General features: G+C 33.1%; 1 protein-coding gene across 1 annotated transcript; it reads left to right on the top strand.

Moving 5' to 3' along the window:
• The first annotated feature begins 78 nt into the window (after window positions 1–78).
• LOC110116536 (katanin p60 ATPase-containing subunit A-like 2) lies at window positions 79–16,104 on the top strand. Its single transcript, XM_028697770.1, has 11 exons — window positions 79–627; window positions 1,002–1,166; window positions 1,296–1,351; window positions 2,307–2,372; window positions 2,492–2,599; window positions 4,045–4,111; window positions 7,980–8,064; window positions 13,283–13,443; window positions 13,542–13,643; window positions 15,054–15,276; window positions 15,841–16,104. The coding sequence occupies exons 1-11, from the start codon at window positions 589–591 to the stop codon at window positions 15,972–15,974; spliced, it is 1,206 nt and encodes a 401-aa protein (XP_028553603.1). The 5' UTR covers window positions 79–588; the 3' UTR covers window positions 15,975–16,104.
• The last annotated feature ends 6,398 nt before the right edge of the window (window positions 16,105–22,502 follow it).

The raw sequence follows: 22,502 nt of genomic DNA, 5'->3' as shown, positions 1-22,502 counted from the left end.
CTAAGGCACATAGGAGGAAACCATAAAGGAGAAATATGAGCCAAGGATTAAAGAAGAAGAAAGAGTTGCTAGTAGAAATCCTAGGAGAGCAAAACCCTAACATAATAGAGAAAGTTCTGTTAGTTTTTATTGTATGATTTTTTCCGGCAAATGACGTATCTTTATTAATTGTTCTGTTTTTTTGCTCATTCAACCGCAATGCTGTGCCACATTTTTTTTTTCTGTTCTTCAGAACTAAATTTTAGTATGTTCCAGTCTTCCAGATCCAAAGAACCGATTTTTAAAGAGAAAAAGGGCGATTTGGTTGGTAAAATCCCCAAAACCAGCGGAAGGGAAATAGTAATTACTGAAAGCAACGGAAAGGGGCCAGCGAGATCCAACTTCCTTCCAGAGAAGAAAGAGACTGTGGTTTTGTTTAATGTAAAAGTGGACATTCCGTTGCGCTCATCGTCCCCGTTTATAGTGCTCACACTGAGCATCTCGGAAGGGAGGAGTGGAGGAGGAGATAACGCCGTGTTGGCGTGTCTCCTTCTCAATTCGGGGGAATTTTTTAGCTTTATATAGCACTTGGCGTTGGCCGGGAAGGAGATGGGAGAAGAGCCCTTAAAGACGCGCTGGACGTTTGAGGTGAATTCGTGGCGATTCATGTCCTGTTTTTACTGCATGATTTGCTTAGCGACTTTGATCTGGGGATTGATGTTGGTGTTTTATCTTTGTTTTGCTTGATCGGTTTTTCATCGGTTTTCGCTAAGTTGGGAGCTGGGCCACTGGAATGGATAGGAATGATTGATGATTGTAGTGGAAAGTAGGGTTCTTCCTTCGATCAAGAGTGATTTTTAGCTTTGATTTTGTAAATGTTGATTTTCTTCGATCTTTGCTTGCGTTCAACGCTGTCCTATCATAGCTCGGGCGTTTTTCTTTTGAAATTTCTACTTGGCCATGGTTTTATGTGCATTTGATTCTATCTACAAAATTCCCTTATTTATGGTTAACTCATGTAGGACTTCAAGATGTTTTATAATATAAGATTTGGGAGGAAGAAGGAGATTAATAATGACGATCCTAAATCTGATACCAACGGTATAAACTCTGATGGAAATGTGAATACGAATGTAAACATCAAGAGCAATTCTGACATGGCTGTTTATGAGCAGTTTGAGCAGCAGGTTTGTGTGTGTGAGACTTGCTTGTCAACGCCCTTTCCTTTATAGAATGATGAGATTTCCATGAATGTGCTTTCATGCCATGATAATATGATATTTAAAAAGTTGGTCTTATTTCTTTGATTTGTTCAGGAAAGGCAATGTGTGATCAGGGCTACAGCTATTTCTGCTAGATCCGATGGAGCAATGTAAGATTTTTTTTTTATTGTCTCTTTTGATGGCCTCTAATATTTTAGGTTGTACTTAACTTATTAGGATATAATGTTTAGAATTAAAACTACAGTTTTCAGTCCAGGTTATTTAGGATCTATTTTTGTTGAAACAGATTGAAAACCAATTAATATTTTCAGTTTCTACTGATTTTGAGAATTTCGGTGAAGTTTTGGATGAAATTATAGAGTTTGAGTTGAAACTCACAGGTTCCAAACAAAAACTTTTGCTTAAACTCTTGAAAATCGTTGAAGTTCTATTAGAATCCAATCATCAAAATCAAGGTCACAAAAACCTAAGCCTCAATTAGATAATTCTATTTAATCAAAATTGAATCCCAAAATCAGTGGAATTATCAAAACTAAAACTTGCTTGTTTAGCCGAAACAGAGTTTTATAACTTTGATAACGCCTTCCCAGTAGTGCTTTGATTGCTGCATTGGTATTATAGATGCTGAGTTAAAACATAATCTGTCAAGAAGGTTATGATTCCTCCTTAATATGCTGAAAACTTAGACTTCCTAAATCAAAAAGTTCTTGTAATGTTCTTGTTTTATGTTTGTTGAATAGACTGAAAAATGATATATATATTTTTATTATGACTTATCTAAGTCTTCTTTGAACTTCCATACAAAGCACGGTGCATACTCATCACTGGACATTTATAGTGTTATCATTAGAAAATTATAGTTTAGCTCTTAACTTTTGCATTTAGCTGGATCCTTTTTCATCACACGTGGCTAAGGATAAATACTTTTTTTTTTCTTTTTAGCTGACCCAAATGCAAAGGCAAGTTATGTTTCTTTCATTTTATTGATGGCAAATTCTTACATTTATGGCCATTTCCCATCATTCTTTCATTTTCTGCAATGGAATGACACTAGATAATTTGTTATCGCTAGAAAATTGTAGTTTTAACTCTAAAACTTCGCAGATTGAAGCCACTACTTCCTCCTTTTGATTCTGCAGAAACAAGATCTTTAGCAGAGACTTTGTGCAGGTATGACATCCTTTCAAATTGATTTTAGAGCTATTGTCATTGTCCTCAATTAGTTTTCATTTACATATTCAAAATACTATTTAACATTGATGGTTATTACTTGCTGTGGCCAATTATAGAGATATCATTCGTGGAAATCCTGATGTTAAGTGGGAAATCATCAAGGGATTGGAGAATGCAAAACGCCTTGTTAAAGAAGCAGTTGTCATGCCCATAAAGTATCCAAAGTACGTATAATTCATCACTTTTCATGTGTGTAAACTTACTTTTTAAGGTGCTTCTCAATGTATTTCTCTCAGAAGAAATTATCCTTTGGCAATCTTGAAAAATGAACTTGCATGCTATATCCATAATTTCTGACTTATTGGTTTACTTGCTACATATGTGGTCAGAATAAACTTTGTTATTTTATCATTTCATGTACAAGGTCATATAGATACTTTAAATATTTCATTCCATAATTTGCTTATTTTGAAAAAAAATTGCTTGAGTTGGGGAGATCCATGTTTTATGATATCATATAATTTTTTGATCTCTTAACTTGTACAAGAGTGTATATGTATGCTTTCCAAACACTCTGCAATGGTCAGAGTAGAAGTCTCTGCATGAGTTTTTTTTTTATCATAAAAAATATTTGATCTACATGAGTTTCTGTTGTGCTAAATTAACTTTGTATGTGCCATAGAGATCTCAAGGATCTTCACTTGATAGATGCAAAATTTAGTTTCGATGTGACTATTTGAGGTTTTTTTTTATTAGCAGATCTTTTTGAACTTGGGATTAATGGATTTGGCAGGAATGGAACCCCCCTTGCTATTTTAAGGAGGTCTACAGATATACATTTCATTAATTACATCAATTGTTTGCTCGTCAAATAACTAAAAAAATCTTTTTTTTTTTAAATTAAAAGTAATTCAATAGAAGCAAGAAGAAAAAGGAATTCGTTAGTCAGTATGTCAATTAGCCAATCTCTCCAAGAATGAGGCATGACTCATAATATAAAATACGGATTAAATTTCAAAAAATAGTCTCCCGACTATTCATATATGATAACTTTATTCCCAGAATTTAGAGACCATTTTGAATCAATTTTATATAGGCGGTGGACTAAATTGGGGCAACGTGATACTCTAGGACTAAATTGACCATACACTAACAGTCTGACTATCATAAGATGTTTCTGTATAAAATACATTAGCAATTCGACCTTCATTTTTTATCATTCATGCCATAGGGACTAATATCATAGAAGATCTGCTGGTTGCATGATACCAAATCCTTATGCATGAGTGTAAAGGCCACACATAACTTTATATAGCCATAGGCCCATACTTATGGGAACTTTCATCACTTGAGGAAAATCATATTTCATCTAATTTATATTCTTGAAGGACATTAAATTATTTTGATTTAGTCATTTTGTATTTAGGTCTGGGATGGTTATTCATGATGTATTCCATTGTTCAGTTATGAATCTGTAACTTCATTTTTGCCTTTACTATTCCTTTAGCCAAAAACCAAAAAGAAACCTATTGAAGGAATAAGAGAGCATCATGCTTGCTATTGATGTACAATGAAGAATATACACAATTTTCAATTTTGATTTTTGCTTTTTTTTCTTTTTATCTGAGAGCGGATGCAATTAATTTTCAGTAAAATAATGGTGTTCTAGGTACTTCAAGGGACTTCTTTCTCCTTGGAAGGGAATTTTACTTTTTGGCCCTCCTGGAACAGGGAAGGTTTGTTCTTAAAAACTGTGAATTTCTCCATATTATTGTTTTTTTTTTTTAATGTTAGCTTGAGAACGTACAATTGGGCGTTCATGGAAAAAGAAAATTGTAAGGTAAATTAACAAACTAAAAAAGCATAAATTTATTTCAAACACTTAGACTTTCTATCTGTTGCATGCATGTGATTTCACTTATCTTATTTTTATTTGGGCCTATTTTACTGTTATCCAGCAATTATTATATCACTGAAATTTCCATGAAATGCTTTGGAGTTGATAGTTAATCAAGAATTTGGTTGACCTCTCTTGGCTAATGTTGACTTTTAGTTTTTTGTTTTAGATGGCAATGACTGCATTACCCTGAGAAAGTCTTGGATTTGGGATGATAAAGGAATCAATGAAAACCTCATTGAGATGTGGGCAGCTGTGATACTTATGCCTAGAAATTCATTTATCAACTTTCTCCAGCATTATTTCATCTCTTGTTTGCTTAGATTTTACTAGCTGCTAAAAGCAGATGGTTTTTTCGAGGTATCCAAAAGATAATTTTAGTTGGCAAATTAATAGTAGATTACATATTACGTAGAAATTTCATCATTATAAGCCATTGGCGTTTGCCCTATGATAAAATATCCCTCCTGATCCCTAGGAGAATTCTTGATTAAGGATATCACAGCTTTTTTAAGCTATTGTTTAGCAAATGGATTCTTATATCTTGTGCTAGGATATGTCGCATATTGGCCCAGAGGAGATGAGGTGATGAATGCAAACTTTCTCAAGATTTCGTTATTTTATCGCTCATGATAAGGATGTATCTAAATAGTGAGAAGAATTTAAGCAATTATGAGTTTTCGCCTTGAGTTGGGATTTTCCATTTACCTCGGGCCTTATTTGGAAGCTATTTGCAATAAAGACCTCGGCTATTTGATGTACCCAGTGGTTTAGAAGCTCGAAGAATGGTCCTTTTTCTTTTCTTTTTTTTAAGTGAGGCATGGTCATTTCGAAACATTTGGATTGTAAAGAAAGATAAATGTGTTGTTTGAGGAGATATTTTAAGTTTGACTAATCGTTTTTATGGCATTTATTTGATCTTTGTTGCCTCATATGAAGCTTGGCCAATTTAGTCAAATTAATATGACATATTTTTTGTGAACATTGGTTTATTTTATATTTTGGATATGTGTGGAAACTTAGAGCACAAAGTAGCAATTTTTGTATTTTATATTTTCATGTTATTTGTACATATACTATTTTTTTAAGACAGATCATATTATGAGTAGTTATGGGAGGGATTAATATGGCCTTTCTTTTGAAGCTAGGTCTCAGGACTAGACCTTGCCTTTTTTTTATGCATCATCTTTATCCGTGCTTGTCAAAATTGATGGGGGCATTAAAGTCTTTCGCCTAAATTTGCAAGATATATCAGGCTTCTACAAAACGCTCTACTTTTTCTCTACTGTTTTTGGGAGCATAAGTTCCTTAGCACACTTATTATCTCAAGTGGCAGGCTATTTGAACTCTAACATCCTTGGATGAAACTTGACATTATGTAAGACTCCATCATCCTTTGGGAGTTTTTTTTAAGGATATCAAGTTGATTTTATTGTTAGTCAACCCTTTGGGAGGTTAATCTTATTTGATTTATCATGGGAAACTAATAATGTACATTTATTATATTATTTGTTATCTAGAGTCTCCTATTATGTTAACATATAAATTATGACAACAATACTTGTATTAGTTGGAAATTTTGTTATTTTTTTATAGTTGGATACAAGTAGTCACCCAAGATTGTTAGAATGGAGAGCAACCTAGTATGGTTTGCATCTCTTAATCAACTAAGAACCACAAGATTGGTTGGGCTCTTGGCAAAATAATCATGTCAGTCATGTTAGAAAGGGCGGTGTTTTTATTTCAAAGGGTTGTCATGTTAAATCTTATCAACCTTACCATTTAAGGGCAAGAGAGATGATTTAGGCTTTTCCAACATTTTTTTCATTAGTTTAACCACTTATATGTTTTATTTCTCCAATGGGGAATTTTATTCAATTCCCTATTATAATTGTTTAAATTTCTATTTTTTTTAGATTTTAAAATGAGCCATTGAACATTTTTGAAATTGAATGATCACATGATGTATTTACAATTCAAGAAAAGTTTGAGGGTTTTCTTTTGTATTCGTTCTAGTGGTTTAGGGTGGCACATCTTCTACATGTCGAACACTACTTATTCATGTGATTTTTGTGCCTTTTCCCCTCTTAGGATTGTGTGAACTATAGAGCTAATGGACTTTTTTCAGCATTATTCTTAATTGTCAAGCCTCCATTCATTCAAATGACCATCTTGTTGAAAATGAGTTTTTTGTCCAGTCTTAGGGTGCGTTTGGGACGGCTGCAGTTGTCAGCAAAGCAGGTTGTAAAGTTGGTGTTCAAAAAGCTACTTTCTGAAGTTGTTGTACATAAATCATTATATTTTGTTTGGATAGTGTAACTGTCAAGTTGTTGTACTGCAGCTGTATGCAAATAAATTACCATAATATCCTTCAAAACCGCTGAAAGTAGCGGACCGCGGAAGGTAGTGATATGTCGCGAGAAGCATCCTTGTGTAAGAAATGTGATGGTGGATGGTGTTATGCATGTAACATATAGTATAGTTAGGCTTTTTGTCTCGTGTTAAGGCTAGCAAGTACTGGCGAGAAGGTTGTCTTAGACTCCGTGGGGTTCATTGGACCATGATGAACTCTCAGTCAATGATTTTGAGTTTGCAATTGCTAATGCATCTCAATCTATGCTAAGATAAGTAGATATGGGTGGTGCCACTTACCCAAGATATTGGAGCTTATTAGATGCCCATGAACTCTCAGCTGATGGCATTAAAGTAATGACAATGTATATTAACTAAAGGAGGGAAATTTTCAATGCTCTTATAACTTAGGAGTATAAGCTTGTCATCAGAACATTGTTCTGGCAACACTTCCATGCCATCTTCTGGTTAGCCCATTCATTCCACTCGTAAAGAATGTACCCGTTTGTTCAATGTGAGTTTAAAATCCCCAAGAAATGTTTATAGGTAATTAGGAAAGCTTGCAGAGGGGGCTAGCCAATGAAGCCCAGTTGGTCAGATAGGATAGTTGACAACCTATTTCTGAAAGCGTTGCTCATAATTATATGAGGCCTATGCATATATACTTATGACCCATTTTAGATTTTTGTTAGTAGGGCGCATAATTATATGTCCATTCATGTGTAATCAAGTGCTTGCTCAATTTGTTTGATATTGAGTCAATTGTGGTATGTTTAATCGACACAGAAAGGTTTAAGACATTTTATAGGTCACACTTCTTAAATTATGATTTTAATCAACAAGTAACCAATTAGGATGAGGCCTTTTAAAATGTGTCCTATGAATAATTATGTGTGCCTTATTTAGGTTTTTGTCAAGCATTATGTATAATTACACATGCAGTCACGAGTAATTCTGTCTCATTCTTGCCCACAAAATGATTCTTAGCTTGTTATCCAAATATTGATTTGTCCTGACATTTGTAGAAAATAAGTTTTACAGTTCATGCAACAATCAGTAGAAACATTTGAAGAATGAGAATTCCAAAAGCAAACCCAAATATTTGAGATGAGGAATGATGTTGATAATGATGATCGATTAAATCGCTACTCATTTGTATGTTTTTCCCTTTTTCTCCATGTGGATGGCAGTCATAACAACTAGTAACATAGTGATGCAAGGGTTTTATGGGTTTGCTTCTAATCTTGAAATTGTTATGTGCAATGTTGGACTGTCATGCAACTAATTATCTTTTATTATTCTTTAATTTTTCTATTCTGTTATATTATTCATGGACTGTTCCTCTTTATTTCTAGACTATGCTTGCCAAAGCCGTCGCAACTGAGTGCAAGACTACATTTTTTAACATTTCGGCATCCTCAATTGTTAGCAAATGGCGAGGTATGCATCAGATGACTTACTAACTTTTCATCTTAGTTGCAATAGTCAATTTGTTCTACTATTGCATTGTTCTTTGTTTAGGGTATGGGTGCCACAATTTAAAAAAAAAACAAAGAATGCCAAGATGCCACTGATCTCGTGTTAGGGAACTCATTCCTCGACTGGGTCGATGCCTACCCTTTTACAATTTCTTCTTTATGTTAGAACTTTCCGTATGATCAATATAGTCTGCTGCATAAGAATCACCTTTGATTTGCTTTCAAATATCTTTGATTTGGAATTTTAAATAGCCCATAACAAAACTTTTTACCTGTTTTAATCAAAATAATAGGTATTTTCCTAGATATTCCTATTTTCTATCATGTTCTTGCATCAACCTCATCATAATTATCATTAGCCTTATCCCAACTTTTTGTGGTTGACTCTATGAAGTTTCATTCTTGATGGGGACATCAGATCATCATGGAGAGTTTACCAGCGACGTGGCCACCGATCTACGGCCACGATCGAGTCGTTATATTTTTGAGTCAATGTATTTTGTTTTCATGCATTTTATTATTTGCTTATGAGTGTTATTTTATTTCCCTTTGTACCCCTTTGTATGGGAATGGTCATGTGTAAGCCTGAGGGCAATTGTGTCATGTCAGTTAGAGTCTTTTGTATGAGGTTTGTTGTGAAAAGTTGAATGAAAGTTGGCTCCTAATTTTGGTGCTCATCCTCATAAAGGTTAGAGTTGACTTTCAATTTTAAGGGCTAGAAAGTACATTTGATGAGAATAGAATAAATATAAAGCCAATGGATGGTGAATTAGAATATTAAAATTTTTACTTGTGGTTATAAATACAAGAAAAGTAATCTATGCCTAGGTAAAAATAAAACACTCTTTAGCCAAACAACACAGGAGCCGAGCTTGTTAAAGGTGTGCTTCAGCAAATCAAATCATGGTCATTGAAACTTCAATGAAACTACCTCACAATTTGAGCTCCAACCATTTTCAAAAATTTGCATTGGAAAAAAAGAATCCCTAGGTGAACTTTATTTCGTGCGATTTTTTTTTGGACTTCTACCCTTGTAATTTTTAGTTATCATTTTGATTCCTAATCCTTTCAAATTAATAATATTTACCCATCTTTACTATAAAAACTCAAGCCACCAAATTATATTTTTGACTATATTATTTGTAATAAGTGTTATTTCCATCTTCTTCCTAATACAATCATTTTTTAATGATTTTATCACACATCTATTTTAATATTTTTATGTTTTACCACACTTAATAGGGATTTCATTTCGTCCTAAAGTTTTACTATTGTGCTCCTTATTAAAAACCAATTCAATTTCTCCTTTTTTATCAATGTATATTATACATCAACAACAACAACATTAAGTCTTTATCCCACTATATGGGTTCGGCGATATAAATCCTTTTTCTCCATTGTATCTTGTTAAGAGTCAAATTCTCATCTAAATCTAATAAAAAAAGTTCATTTATAATAATTTCTAACCAAGTCTTTTTAAGTCTACTTCTGCATTTCTTAACATAAGTCAAATCTAATACATCTATTTTCCTAACCGGGTCATCGGAAGGTCGCCGTTTTATGTGACAAGACCATCTAAGGAGACTCTTTTTAACATTATCTTCCATTGGAGCTACTCCAACCTTTTCACGTATATGCACATTTCGTATCTTGCCTCTAAGAGTAAGGCCATGCATCCACCTGAGCATTCTCATCTCTGCAACACTTAACTTAATATTATGCTTCTCTTTTAATGGCCAACATTATGCACCATAAAGCATTTCAGGTCTCACTACCATCTTATAAAATTTTCCCTTAAGTTTGAGATGACTTTTTTATCACACACAAGCCTGATGCATTCCTCCACTTCAACCATCCAACTAAAATTATACTAATAATATCCCCATCTATTTCATCATCACTCTGAACAATAGACCCAAGATATCTAAAATGTGTACTTTTATTAATGACTTGATCACCCAAAGTCACAATCTCCCCACTAGATCTGTTATTACTAAAATTACACTTTATATATTCAGTTTTAGATTTACTAAAACGAAGGACTTTAGACTCTAAGGTTGACCTCCATAACTCAAGTTTATCTTCAACTCCCTCTCTAGTCTTATCAACAAGAAGAATATCATCAGCAAAAAGCATACATCGGGGTACAACCTCTTGTAAATATCTAATGAGAACATTCATGACTAAAGCAAAAAGCTATGGGCTTAAGGTTGTTCCTTGATGTAAGTCAACTGAAATAGGAAAATACTTGGTCAAACCACCTTGTGTTTGAACACAAGTAACAACTCCTGCATACATATCCTTAATGACTTTAATATAAGCGTTATTAACCCCTTTCTTATCTAAAACTCTCCATTGCACTTCTCTTGGAACTTTATCGTATGCTTTCTCTAAATCAATAAAAATCATATGTAGATCCTCCTTATTCTCTCTATACTTCTCCATCAAACCTCTCATAGCTTCCATAGTAGGCCTACCTGGCATGAATCCAAATTAATTTTGAGAAACATTAGTGTCAAGCCGCAACCTATGCTCCATAACTCTCTCCCATTTATATTAAAAACAAATTCAATAGGGATCTCATTTGCCTATGCTCTATGTAATAAATGTTCTGGTAATATTGATCTGGTTTTTTTTTTCAATGGCAGTGCAATTAATTGGCAATTTGATTAAGCTGTTTTGAGAATATTAGTTTAATTAATATGTTATTTTCTGTGATGTATTATTCTAGTTAGCTTTGATGTTAATCCCACCTTAAGAATGTCAATCCCACCTTAAGTATGATGCTTATACGGACCCATTTATTACTTGTTGTTTTAACATAGCTATTAGCTACTAAGAGGTTGCTTCTAATTTTGAAGAATAGATTTCTATTTCTTTTCCAATTATCTGTTTTGATCATCGTTGTTCCTTCATCAAATTTCTATTAATCTTAGCTGTCACTTTATTTTTCTATAAATACATATCATCATCACCATTATCATTAATGTTAGCCTCATCCCAACTATCTGTAATCAACTTTATGAATCAATATTCTCCATTTAGTCTGTCGAGTGCTCATGAAGTGTTAAATCTATTTTGTGCAAATATTTTTGGACAACTTCTATCTATATAATTTTAGCTCTATCATGTTCCTTTATAAGCTATCAACACTATCAACCTATTTAATGTGTATTTTTTGTCTTTTATTGAGCTGTTCAAACAACCAAAGTTTGTTTTGCACTATGTTAATTTCAATAGATGACATTCTCACAATCCATTTAATATAACTATTTTCAATCTATTATTTTTAATTTTTTCATGCATGTATCTTAATATTCTCATTTCCTTCTGTCGTCAACATTCTCGTATGTGTGCATGGCGCCCTCGCTTTATCCCTTTTGCAGTCTCGTGCACTAGAACTCTCCCTCTTTTGCGATCCCACTCTCAATCTCCCTCTCTCAGTTCCCGTCCGCAACCAAATCCAGAAAAAAACTTGGTGAATAAAGCCAAGAAACTGCATGGGAACTCATTGAGGAAGGTATTAAAACCTGCCGTTGTCACCTACTTGGTTGTTGTCACCTTCTATTCAGTTGTAATTGTCTTTGCATGTCATCCCTATTGTTGTTGCTTGCATCTTCTTCCTCTTCTCTTCTCACTATCTTTCTCTCCTTCCTCTACTCTCTCTTTCCCCCCTCTATTTCTTCCTATTACACTCTCTCCCTCTTTTTTTCTCTCTTTATCTCTCCCTCTTTTTCTCTCTATTGCTAACTCTATCTCTCTCTTCCTCTCACTTTCTCCTTTGCCTCTCTTTCTCATTCTTTCTCCTCCTCTTTCTCTCTCTTACTCCTCTTTTTTTTTCTTTCTCTCTCTAAAAATGCAAACAACACAACAACATCAAGCCTTTATCCCACTGTGTGGGATCGGCTACATTAATCTTTTTTTTCTTCATTGTGTTTTATTAAGAGTCAAATTCTCATTTAAATTTAATAAAGAAAGTTCATTTCTAATATTTTTTAACTAAGTTTTTTTAAGTATACATCTACCTTTATTAACATAAGTCAAATCTAATACATCTATTCTCCTAATCGGGTCATTGACAGTCCGTTGTTTTATGTGACCAAACCATCTAAGGCGACTCTCTCTAATCTTATCTTCCACTAGAACTACTCTAACCTTTTCACGTATATTGTCATTTCGTATCGTGTCTCTAAGAGTAAATCCATTCATCCACTTGAGCACCTTCATCTCTGCAACACTTAACTTAATAGTATGCTTCTCTTTTAATGGCCAACATTCTGCACCATTAAGCATTGCAGGTCTCACCACCGTCTTATAGAATTTGCCCTTAAGTTTTATGGGAATTTTTCTATCACACAACAAGCCCGATGCATTCCTCCACTTCAACCATCCAACTTGAATTCTATTAATAATATCCCATCTATTTCACCATCTCTCTGAATAATAGACCCATGATATCGAAAATGTGTACGCAACAAAAAATAAACAAGAAGAGGAAAAATTAGCGAAAAAGAACACCAAGATTTAATGTGAAAAAATCCGGAATTGAGAAAAAATCACAGAGCCACACCGGATCAAGAAATTTACTATGAAAATGGGAGAAATCATATAGATCTCTCTTCTCCCACTAACTTCTTATTTCTCTTTACTTCTCATATCATTCTACTCTCAAAACAGGCAATGAGATGCACTTCTATTACACCAAAGGACACAACCCTTCCAGTGATAAATGCATGAACATCCGAATTTAGAAATCAAAATGCCACACAAGATGAACACGAGAGGGAACCCAAACTCCTCTCACCCAGAATGTTGCGCAAGATAATATTATTTTTAAGGCTATTATTTCTTTTGATCATTTTATTTACGTTTATTATATATAAATTAATGGTTATTATTTTGTGTTTCTTTTCCTAGAATCTTCTTTGACACTATTTATAAAAAATACATTTCTTTTTAAATAAAAAGAGTTATATTTGAGATTTAATAGCTTCATTTTCTTGATATACTTATAATATGGTAAAATCATTAAAGATGACTGATTGGACGGTTGCACCTTTAATTATCTTCATAAGATGGTTAATATGAAGTTGGTGATAATTTTATAGCCTTGGCGTAGTTCTTATAAATGAAGTTATCTGCTGCCTCCATAACAACATATTGTTCTTTCAAATTTACAGGTGACTCGGAGAAGTTAGTAAGAGTTTTGTTCGAGCTTGCCAGGCATCATGCGCCATCTACTATTTTTCTTGACGAGATTGACGCCATCATTAGCCAACGAGGTGAAGCACGTAGTGAGCATGAAGCCAGTCGTCGTTTAAAAACTGAGCTTCTTATACAGGCAAGTTTGTTTTTTTTATGAAAAATGCAAAACCCTTTACTAATCTGCATCTGGGCTGTACTTTTCTCAGACGTAACGGTCAATCTTTTTGAGCGCAGATGGATGGTTTGACAAAGACAGATGAACTTGTCTTTGTTTTAGCTGCAACAAACCTACCTTGGGAACTTGATGCGGCTATGCTCAGACGCCTTGAGAAGAGGGTATCCTTTGTGGTAATTATTTATTGTTGATTAAATGGATAAAACTATCCGTTGGAATGACTTTTTTCCGGTGTTATATTAGCATTTCATCAGAAGTTGATCATATTAAGATTTAGGGGTTGTTTGGTAGCACCCAGGACTTGATTTAAGTAGGATTTCGTAAATCCTCTAATCCGGATTTCATAAATCTTGAGGGGCCTAAATCCTGAAAATTGTTTGGTAACATTCATGATAAATCCTATTAAATATCGTGTGACTGTTTGGCTATAGAGCGGATTTAACGAACAGACTCTTCCTCTTGAGCCAATGGATTTCATAAATCCGGCAAAAAATAGGATTTCAGAAATTCGGGATATAGCACGAAAAGGCGGAATTTTCCATCTACGCGGCTTTCATTTGCCGTGAGATTTGATTTTGCATTTTAGGCCGTTTGGCTGGATTTCGCTCAAATCTGGCCTAATCCTGCAATCAAGTAGCCCTTTAGGGTTAGCACTGTCAGCGTTGCTATTTTTTGTGTGGAATTGAACCCAATTAAAATTTGGTTAGAATGGTTCTCAAAGTTATGGGTTTAATTTTGAGATGAGGGTAGTACATGAGTAATCAATCAAAATTATATTGCACAGTTCTCAAAATATGGGTTTAATTCCTTTGTTTGATCACTTCATTGCAAAATATCCAATGATGGAAACTGTCATTAGCTTGTCTTTTCACTCTAGTTAATGGCAATAAGGATTTACTATAAGATCCATTTGCAGTATGGTGTCTTTTTCATTATATGTTCCATTGTTGGTGGAATAAAATTTTGTATGATTGAACCTAAACAAATACTCTGATTGGAAATACTTGAGTTCGCAAGTAACCCTAAGGGTAATAGTTGAGTTCGCAAGCAAACCTATCAAGAATTGGTCAAAACAGCTAGAAAAACAGAATATCTGGAGGAAATCAACTTAAGAACGATAGATTGCAATAGTATGAACAAAGCCAAACAAACTCCAAGCAAGATACAATTGATCCTCAATTCAAGAGAAGGATCATCTCTCCATCTCTAGATTGTGAATCTAGAGTCCAAGACACCAAAGAGACTTGATAAGAACAACTCAAATCGTGCAAAACCCTAACCCTAAACAAGTCATACTATTAATACATTAATTCCCTAATTCAAACATCCCTAATTCAAAAATTCCCTCTCACCCTAGCCGCCCAACCCTCTTTCCTTAATTTTCTTCTAGTGGGGCCCACTAATTTGGGCGGCAAGAAGAAAGGGAGGCGGCACTTGTCCGCCTCCTGTAGACCAAAGGCCGACTGGGCCGGTTCAACCTGAACCGGCCTAACATACTCATTATAATTGTTCAGTTCCTTGTTTTAACCAAGTAGTTGCAAACATGTTTTCCTTAAACCTTGTTCCATTAGATTCTTGTGCCTCTTCCAGAACCAGAAGCTAGGCAGGCTATGTTTGAGGAGTTTTTGTCAACTTCTTCTGGGGAAGCAGAAATACCTTATGATTATCTGGTGGAGAAGACTGAAGGTTATTCAGGATCTGACATTCGTTTAGTATGCAAGGAAGCAGCCATGCAGCCACTAAGGAGGTTGATATTCTTTCTGGAAAGCCAACCCGACAAAGTGCCTGAGGATGGTGAGTTTTATTCTCTTATATTTTGTCATATCTAAACATGCAAATTTAGGCTTCGTTTGGGACGGCTTTCTTACTGCTTCTTAAAATGGCTTTTTAGTATAAAAATTTTGATTTTTGTAATAAACAGTTGCTTTAAGAACCAATAAGAAAGCTTTCTCAAATGAAACCTTAGTTTAACAATATGACACTACCGAAATCACAACCCAAAAAATTCTTAAAGAGTTGGCATATTTGTTTGGCAGAAAAGGATTGGTTGCTATGTAAAAATAACACATTCCTTGTTATAAATTCTCTTGCATTTGTCAAAAATTGGAACACAAAACTGTCAAAAATTTGATGAAAAATCTCAGTAATATATAAATTAGATAGATAACTTGGATTTCATTTGGGACGACTTTCTTACTACTTCTTAAAGCAGTTTTCTAGTACAAAAATTTTAATTTTTGTACTAAAAAGCAGCTTTAAGAAACAGTAAGAAAACTATATCAAACAAAACCTTGTTCTTATTCTTTCGTCCTGCATTGATTCTAGTTCAAATATACTAAATCTATTCATGGATTTCAGAGTTGCCTGCTGTTGGTCCTGTCACACCTGAAGATATTGAGGTGGCTTTGAGAAACACAAGACCATCAGCTCATCTCCAAGCTCATCGTTATGATAAGTTTAACCAGGATTATGGCAGCCAGATTCTCAGCTAAGCATTATTATTGTTTTGTAGATTATTGCTACAGGATTCTTCTTGTTATTCTATTTAACCTGCTCAATGCATCAAACTTCTGAAACTCTTTAATTGATTTATATATACCAGAAATGCCCTCTAGAGCTTAACTGCTGTTGTGAATATTTGATTTAGGCTTAGTCTGTGACAGCTTTTTTACTGCTTCTTGAAGCAGCTTTTTAGAACAAAAATTTTAATTTTATACTAAAAAGTTGTTTTAGCAGTAAGAAAGTCGTCCCAAACAAAGCCTTAGTTGTTCATTGTTCTATAATCCTTATTTCCTTTTAAATGCATGAAACTGTTGTATTGAATGTCATCATTTCTTTTGCAGTAAAAACTGCAACTTATCTAGAAAAAAAAAATTAGGAGAAGATATTTAACATCAGTGGATGAGATATTTTGATAAGCTTTCAATGAATATAGTGAGAATACGATTGATTTTAGTGACTTTATCACACTTAGATTTTTAGTATTGTCGTATTAGTAAAATTAAAGTTAAAGTGGCTTTAAATAAAATTAAAGTTAAGGTGACAGCCACCACTAATTGTCACCTGATCATTTATTCAATCACTGATAATTATCAATGAGCGTCAATGATCTAAGCATTTCAGATCCAAAAATCCTTCAAATCATTGGCCAAATCAAATCTACATTAAATCCATTAGCTAGATTCAATGCAAATCTCAAACCTCAAAAGTTAATGCTCAAAAGAAAACACAAGACCCCTTGGTTCATAACCTATTTTTGGACAAAATTCAACCAAATGATATTGGATTCATGATTAGTCGGTCGTATATTGATTAGGCAAATTTCTAGGGTCATCCAAATTAGCTTGGAGGCATTCCAAGTCTTTTAACTCATGTAACTCAAAAGCATATTACAATGCAACAAAACTTTCAAATATTTACAGTATATGCCACTAAGCATATTATATTATTATTTTTGACCTTGAAAGCCTCCCCAATTCTATTGATCATGATCATGATCATTTGCATGATGCATTGAACCAACATTGAACCCTTGGTAGATTATGGCTGATCATGATTGACCACAAAACCTTGAAAACCCCAAAATCTCTATAAATTGAATTTTTCTTAAACTTCAACATGGCTCAACCAAATTAAACCCCGAAACATTTCAAATGTGATTTGGAGTGCATTGAAACCAACCACAATCCATGGTCATCCATGGTTGACCAAGTCAACCTAGGTTAACCAAAATGCCTCTTCAGCCTTTGAAATTGCATTTCATGTATGGAGATCTCACCAAATCTTAGGACCACTTCCAACAAAATCAAAATATCATTTGCAATGCATTAAATTAAATCTCAACCCCTGGTCAACCCTTATTCACCAAGTTAACCCTAGTTGGCCCAGGAGCCCCTTAAACTCTTAAACTTGCATTTCATATCAAATTACCTCACCATTGCATGAAACGTATTCCAATAAGTTTTAAATTACATTTGGATAAGTTAGACCCCTCATTGATCCCAAGTCAAACCTAGTTGATCAAGTCAACCATGGTTGACCAAAACACATATAAATACTTAAAAAATTCAAAACCAATGATTTTGACAAAACTAATGAACAAAACTTTTGGGGGAAGTCCTTGGGGTCACCGCAAGTCTCCCAAAAAAATTTCAGCCTATGGACCCACTTGGTTTACCCACGTGGGTTGAACCAAGTGCACCCAAAGGGATTTTCTTGAACCAAAATCCAACTCTTTTAGAATTAAATTACACAAATAATTGTAGCATGTGTCCCTTAACCCCATGCACATGACATAGCTAGTCCAATCCATGGGTTGACATGGGTCAACCAATTGGGTTGAACCAACCCTCCAAAACCTAAATTATTAGGCCCATTGACAACCCAACCCAAATTGGACCCAACCAATTGATCAATTGCACTCTAGAATGTTCTTCCCACATGTCATAATAATGACCCAGCCATATGGATTGCTGATGTGGCAAGATTCCCCAAAACAGCCTTCAAGCAATCATTGGTTCACTCCTAACTGACTATCCAGCTATCCCAATGAGCTCAAACTCTCTAGAACCTCCCCATGCCTAATATTAGACAGTCCATAATTGAAATGGTGGTTGGCTAGTGCTTAGGTGGAAAGATCTTGGCCCTTGATTGTAATTTTTCTCTCCTATAAAGACCCTTAATTTTTTGGAGCAAGGGTTGATCAATTGCATTATCTAGCTTCATAGGAACTCCCTCAAGTCCCTCATAGCCTTCCCCAGCCTTCTCTAACTCTATATTCCTCCAAATGAAATCTAAGAGAGAGAGAGGAGAGGAAAAACCTTCTCACTCATGTAACTCCCCATCCAATGGATTTCAAAGCTTGGAATTTCCAAGAAAGTTCTATAAGATAAGTCTAGGAGTCCTTAGATTCCAAGATCAAAGGATTTCATCATCTCGATCAAAGTATTTTTCCAAATTAAGCCTAAAACTTCTCTCTAAAAGTGTTTTCTGAAAAGTGATTTTCAATGCAATCAAACACTTCTCAGCTCTTCATTTGAGTGTGGGGAAGATATGTTTCAAATTTTATTGAATTTGGATGAGCATACAAGAAGTTATGAGCATTTAAAAATTTTAGTTCATATTTGAAGTTTTGAACTATGGATTTGAGGTTGATTTGAGCCGTCGATCACGCGTGTATTGAGATCGGGAAGCCCATATCTAATTGAACAAAGCGTGATTCGAAACTACACCCCTCTAAAATTCTCGCACATAATCCAATCCATTAATCTTATCTGGACTGGATCAGATGGCTCTTATCCTCTACATACGTAGATAAGTGAAAAGGAGGGGTTATTCTGGGCGCGACGCATGGCACAATCACTAAATCTGATGAAAGCCATCGTGCCAATCATTTCCAATGATTGAACAGCTGCTAATTTGATATAAAATGCTTTAAAGTGATTAAATAAATGCTTGGAACTTCCAAGATTCACCATAAATTTTATTTTCACCCAAATTTGGTGTTCTTGGACTCATTCAAACCATATTGAGCCCAATTTTATTTTATAAGTAATTTTAAATGATTTTGACTAGTGGTGAGGAGTAATTTGATTGCAAATTAGATTTTTTAATTACTCCCTAACTAGTGGTCCAATTGAGCTCAAATTTGGACAATATAAACTAGGGTGTGTGTGCTGCATACTCTAATTTTCTCAAGCTTTGTGATCATTGGATCTTGGTGAATTGAATTTTCGAAGTTTTAGCTCATAATTTGATCCAAAATTTTGGAAATTCATACCTCTCAATCTACACATAGTTTTATTTTGATTTTCTTATGAAAGTTTTATGTTTATGCATGGGTTAGAATGTCACTAGTTTCAACCCAAATCCAGTCAGTAGATTGCTTAAATCAAATCATCAAAGATATAGATGTATTTACTTTTGAAGATTGATTGTGACACCTAGGAAAGCTTTGATGAGCCCAAATTTAATGGGTTTGAAGCACATGTTCAGATGAACCTATGTTTCAAATTTCATTACATTTAGAGTTCATTTAGCCTGTCAAATACTGAACCCAAGATTGACACACATAATTAACATAGAGTTTTTAATCATTCATAATAAATCTAAATTAAATTAAAAAAAATACATTTTAACTATCAGATTGCTCAAAATTAAAAGCTTAGCAGAGAAAAATTAAAAAGCCACTTGAAATTCAATCAAAATAAAAAGTAATTTAAAATTTAAAAAATTAATAATTAATTAAATTAAATAATTAAAAATCTTTAAATTCCAAAATAATTGCAATAACTTGTTATCATCTCTAGGAGTCATTAGTGACATTTGAGAAAGATTTCAAAATGTTTGGAGTTTTTTTGGAAAAAAAAATAAGAAATCCCCTTAATTAAATAAATCATTAAAATGTGTTGAACTTATAAAAATCATAAATAATTATAGAAAACTCCAATTAACACAAACTCAAAGGCATTGAACTCATAATTGGGTCTCCTTTTTATAAAAAATATAAACTTTCAGAATTCAACATAAATTAGAAACTCAACATTTGGTCAAATTTGATTCATTAAAATATGTTGAATTTTGTAAAAATCATAACTTATAATAGAAAATATTCAATTGACACAAACTAAAAGGCATTGAACACATCATTGGGTCTAGTATTTATGTAAAATATAATATTTTTAGAAATCGTTGTAATTTAAAAAGTCAATAATTAGTCAAACCCAATTCATTAAATAATTTAACAAATACAAAAAAAATTTAGTAAATATATAACTTGATAAATTAAATCAAATATACTTCGTCAAAAAGTTTTTAGGTTGAATTATCTTGGGTTGTGGACTACGTGTCCTAATGATGCTCTGGTACTCGTGTCGGTTGTGACAACGCTGCGAATGAATTGATAGAATGTAAACAATAAATTATAAACTTTGGAAATCAATAATTAATGAATTAAAACTAACTAAAAATCAACATTGTATCATGAAGATTTTAAACTGGACTACCTTGGGCTATGGGGCTACATATCATAAGGAGGCTTTGATCCTTGTGCATGTTATAATAATGTCATGAATGAATTGACAAAATCTAAATATTAAATTATAAATTTTATAATTAGTAATCAATGAATTAAATTAATTTAAAATTAGTGAAAAAATATTTAGAAATTAAAGCTTTAATGCCCTTATGCAGGAGTTGGTCTAGAGCTATGTTTTTCAAAATTTCAACAATTAAACACCCCTTAAAAGAAATTTAAAACTTTTAAAATATTCAAACTTAAATTCAAACCACTTTTCATTGATCTTAAACTAAACAATTTAATTTGTAGATAACTTTAAACATATAAAACTTAGAATCTATCCAAGCTATATAACTTGTAGATAACTTTATATATATATATATATTTCATCCTTATAGATGAATTGAATATTCCTTATGTGTTTTGATTATGAAAATAAATTCATTGATTTAGTTTCATGATTAAAATAATAGATGAATGTTCTCTTTATCCTTATGCATGAACTGAATATTCCTTATGTTATATTTGATTATGAAAATATATTAAGAGTTTCTCTTAGGGCTACAAGCGAATCAAACGTTTGATGAGCTACTCGTTGTTCAGTTCAATTAAAGCCCGTTTGTGGTCGTTTAACTAACTAAACAAACAAACTTGAACAGCATTTTTAATACTCAATCCTTAAATAAATAAGCTTGAACACTAATGTTTTTGGTTCATTTATGTTCACGAACAACATCATTTGAAGCTCGTGAACATGCTCGACATTAAGCTCGATATGAAGCTTGATTCGTGTTCAATTCAGAACTCATGAATAAGCTCAATAAAAACTTGATTAATATTTAATTATAAAATTGATAAATATATATAAAATAAATATTTAATTTCTTATAACATAATAATATAATTATTTTAATTAATAAATTTTAAAGTAATTAAATATTATAATATATGTTGTAGTTTTAATTTTCATACCATTGCTAATTTATTATATTACATCGTTATATCTTGCTTATTTGATTGCTCAAGAATACTCATTAGATTTATTTATGAACATGCTTGTTTGCTAGTTTAAAAAAATTCGTTAAATATGTCCACGAATAGAACTCGTTAAGACTAGTTTGTTTAAAGCTCGATAAGCATTAAACGAATCGAACACGAACCAAACATGAATCAAATATGAACACCATTAATTTAAACGAACCAAACATGAACACAAACAATAAAGCTCGAATCAAACACGAACCGAACTTGAAAAAGCTAATAATAAACAAAAACAAACATGAACACTCACATACTCGGCTCGGTTCGTTTGTAGCCCTAGTTTCTCTTTTCAAATCCATAGTCAAATATTAGTCTATCTTTCAGGATGATATAATGTTAAAATAGGCATATCTTACTAAACAATATTTTAAAGCAGCTCACGAGGCAAATCGAATGCAAAATTTGTACACACTAATGTTTCTCAAAATTAATTTGGATTCATGTCAGGTATGCCTACTATAGAGCTATATATTTATTGAGAGATTTGATGGAGAAATATAAAAAGAGTAAGGAGGATATGCATATGTTATTTATTGATTTACATAAATCATATGATGAAGTTTCTAGAAAAAAAGAAGTTAATAATACTTATATTTAAGTCATTAAGGATATGTATGTAGGAGTTGTTACATATATATTCATACACAAGGTGGTTTAATCAAGTATATTCCTATTTCAGTTGGATTCCATTAAGGATCAGCTTTAAGCTCATATTTTTTTGTTTGTCATGGATGTTTTTAGTTGACATTAACAAGAGGATGTACGTCATGTATGCTTTTTAGTGATGATATTCTTCTTGTTGATAAGATTAGAGACGGAGTAGAAGGAAAATTTAACCTTAGAGTCTAAAGGTTTTCTTTTGAGTATATCTAAAACTGAACACATAAAGTATAATTTTAGTAGTAATTAATAGATCTAATTGTGGAATTGTGACTTTGGGTGATCATTAAAAAGAGTGCAT

The sequence above is a fragment of the Dendrobium catenatum genome, unplaced genomic scaffold (genome assembly GCF_001605985.2).
Source record: "Dendrobium catenatum unplaced genomic scaffold, ASM160598v2 fragScaff_scaffold_993, whole genome shotgun sequence".
Taxonomy (NCBI): Eukaryota; Viridiplantae; Streptophyta; class Magnoliopsida; order Asparagales; family Orchidaceae; genus Dendrobium; species Dendrobium catenatum.
The sequence above is the reverse complement of the archived record's forward strand: the minus strand, read 5'-3'. Positions and strand labels throughout refer to the sequence as shown.

Coding starts and splice junctions, on each gene's coding strand:
- LOC110116536 (XM_028697770.1), top strand. CDS start 589: ATGGGAGAAGAGCCCTTAAAGACGCGCTGGACGTTTGAG. Junction 1,167..1,295: donor ATGAGCAGTTTGAGCAGCAG/GTTTGTGTGTGT, acceptor TGATTTGTTCAG/GAAAGGCAATGTGTGATCAG. Junction 13,644..15,053: donor TCAGACGCCTTGAGAAGAGG/GTATCCTTTGTG, acceptor TTGTTCCATTAG/ATTCTTGTGCCTCTTCCAGA.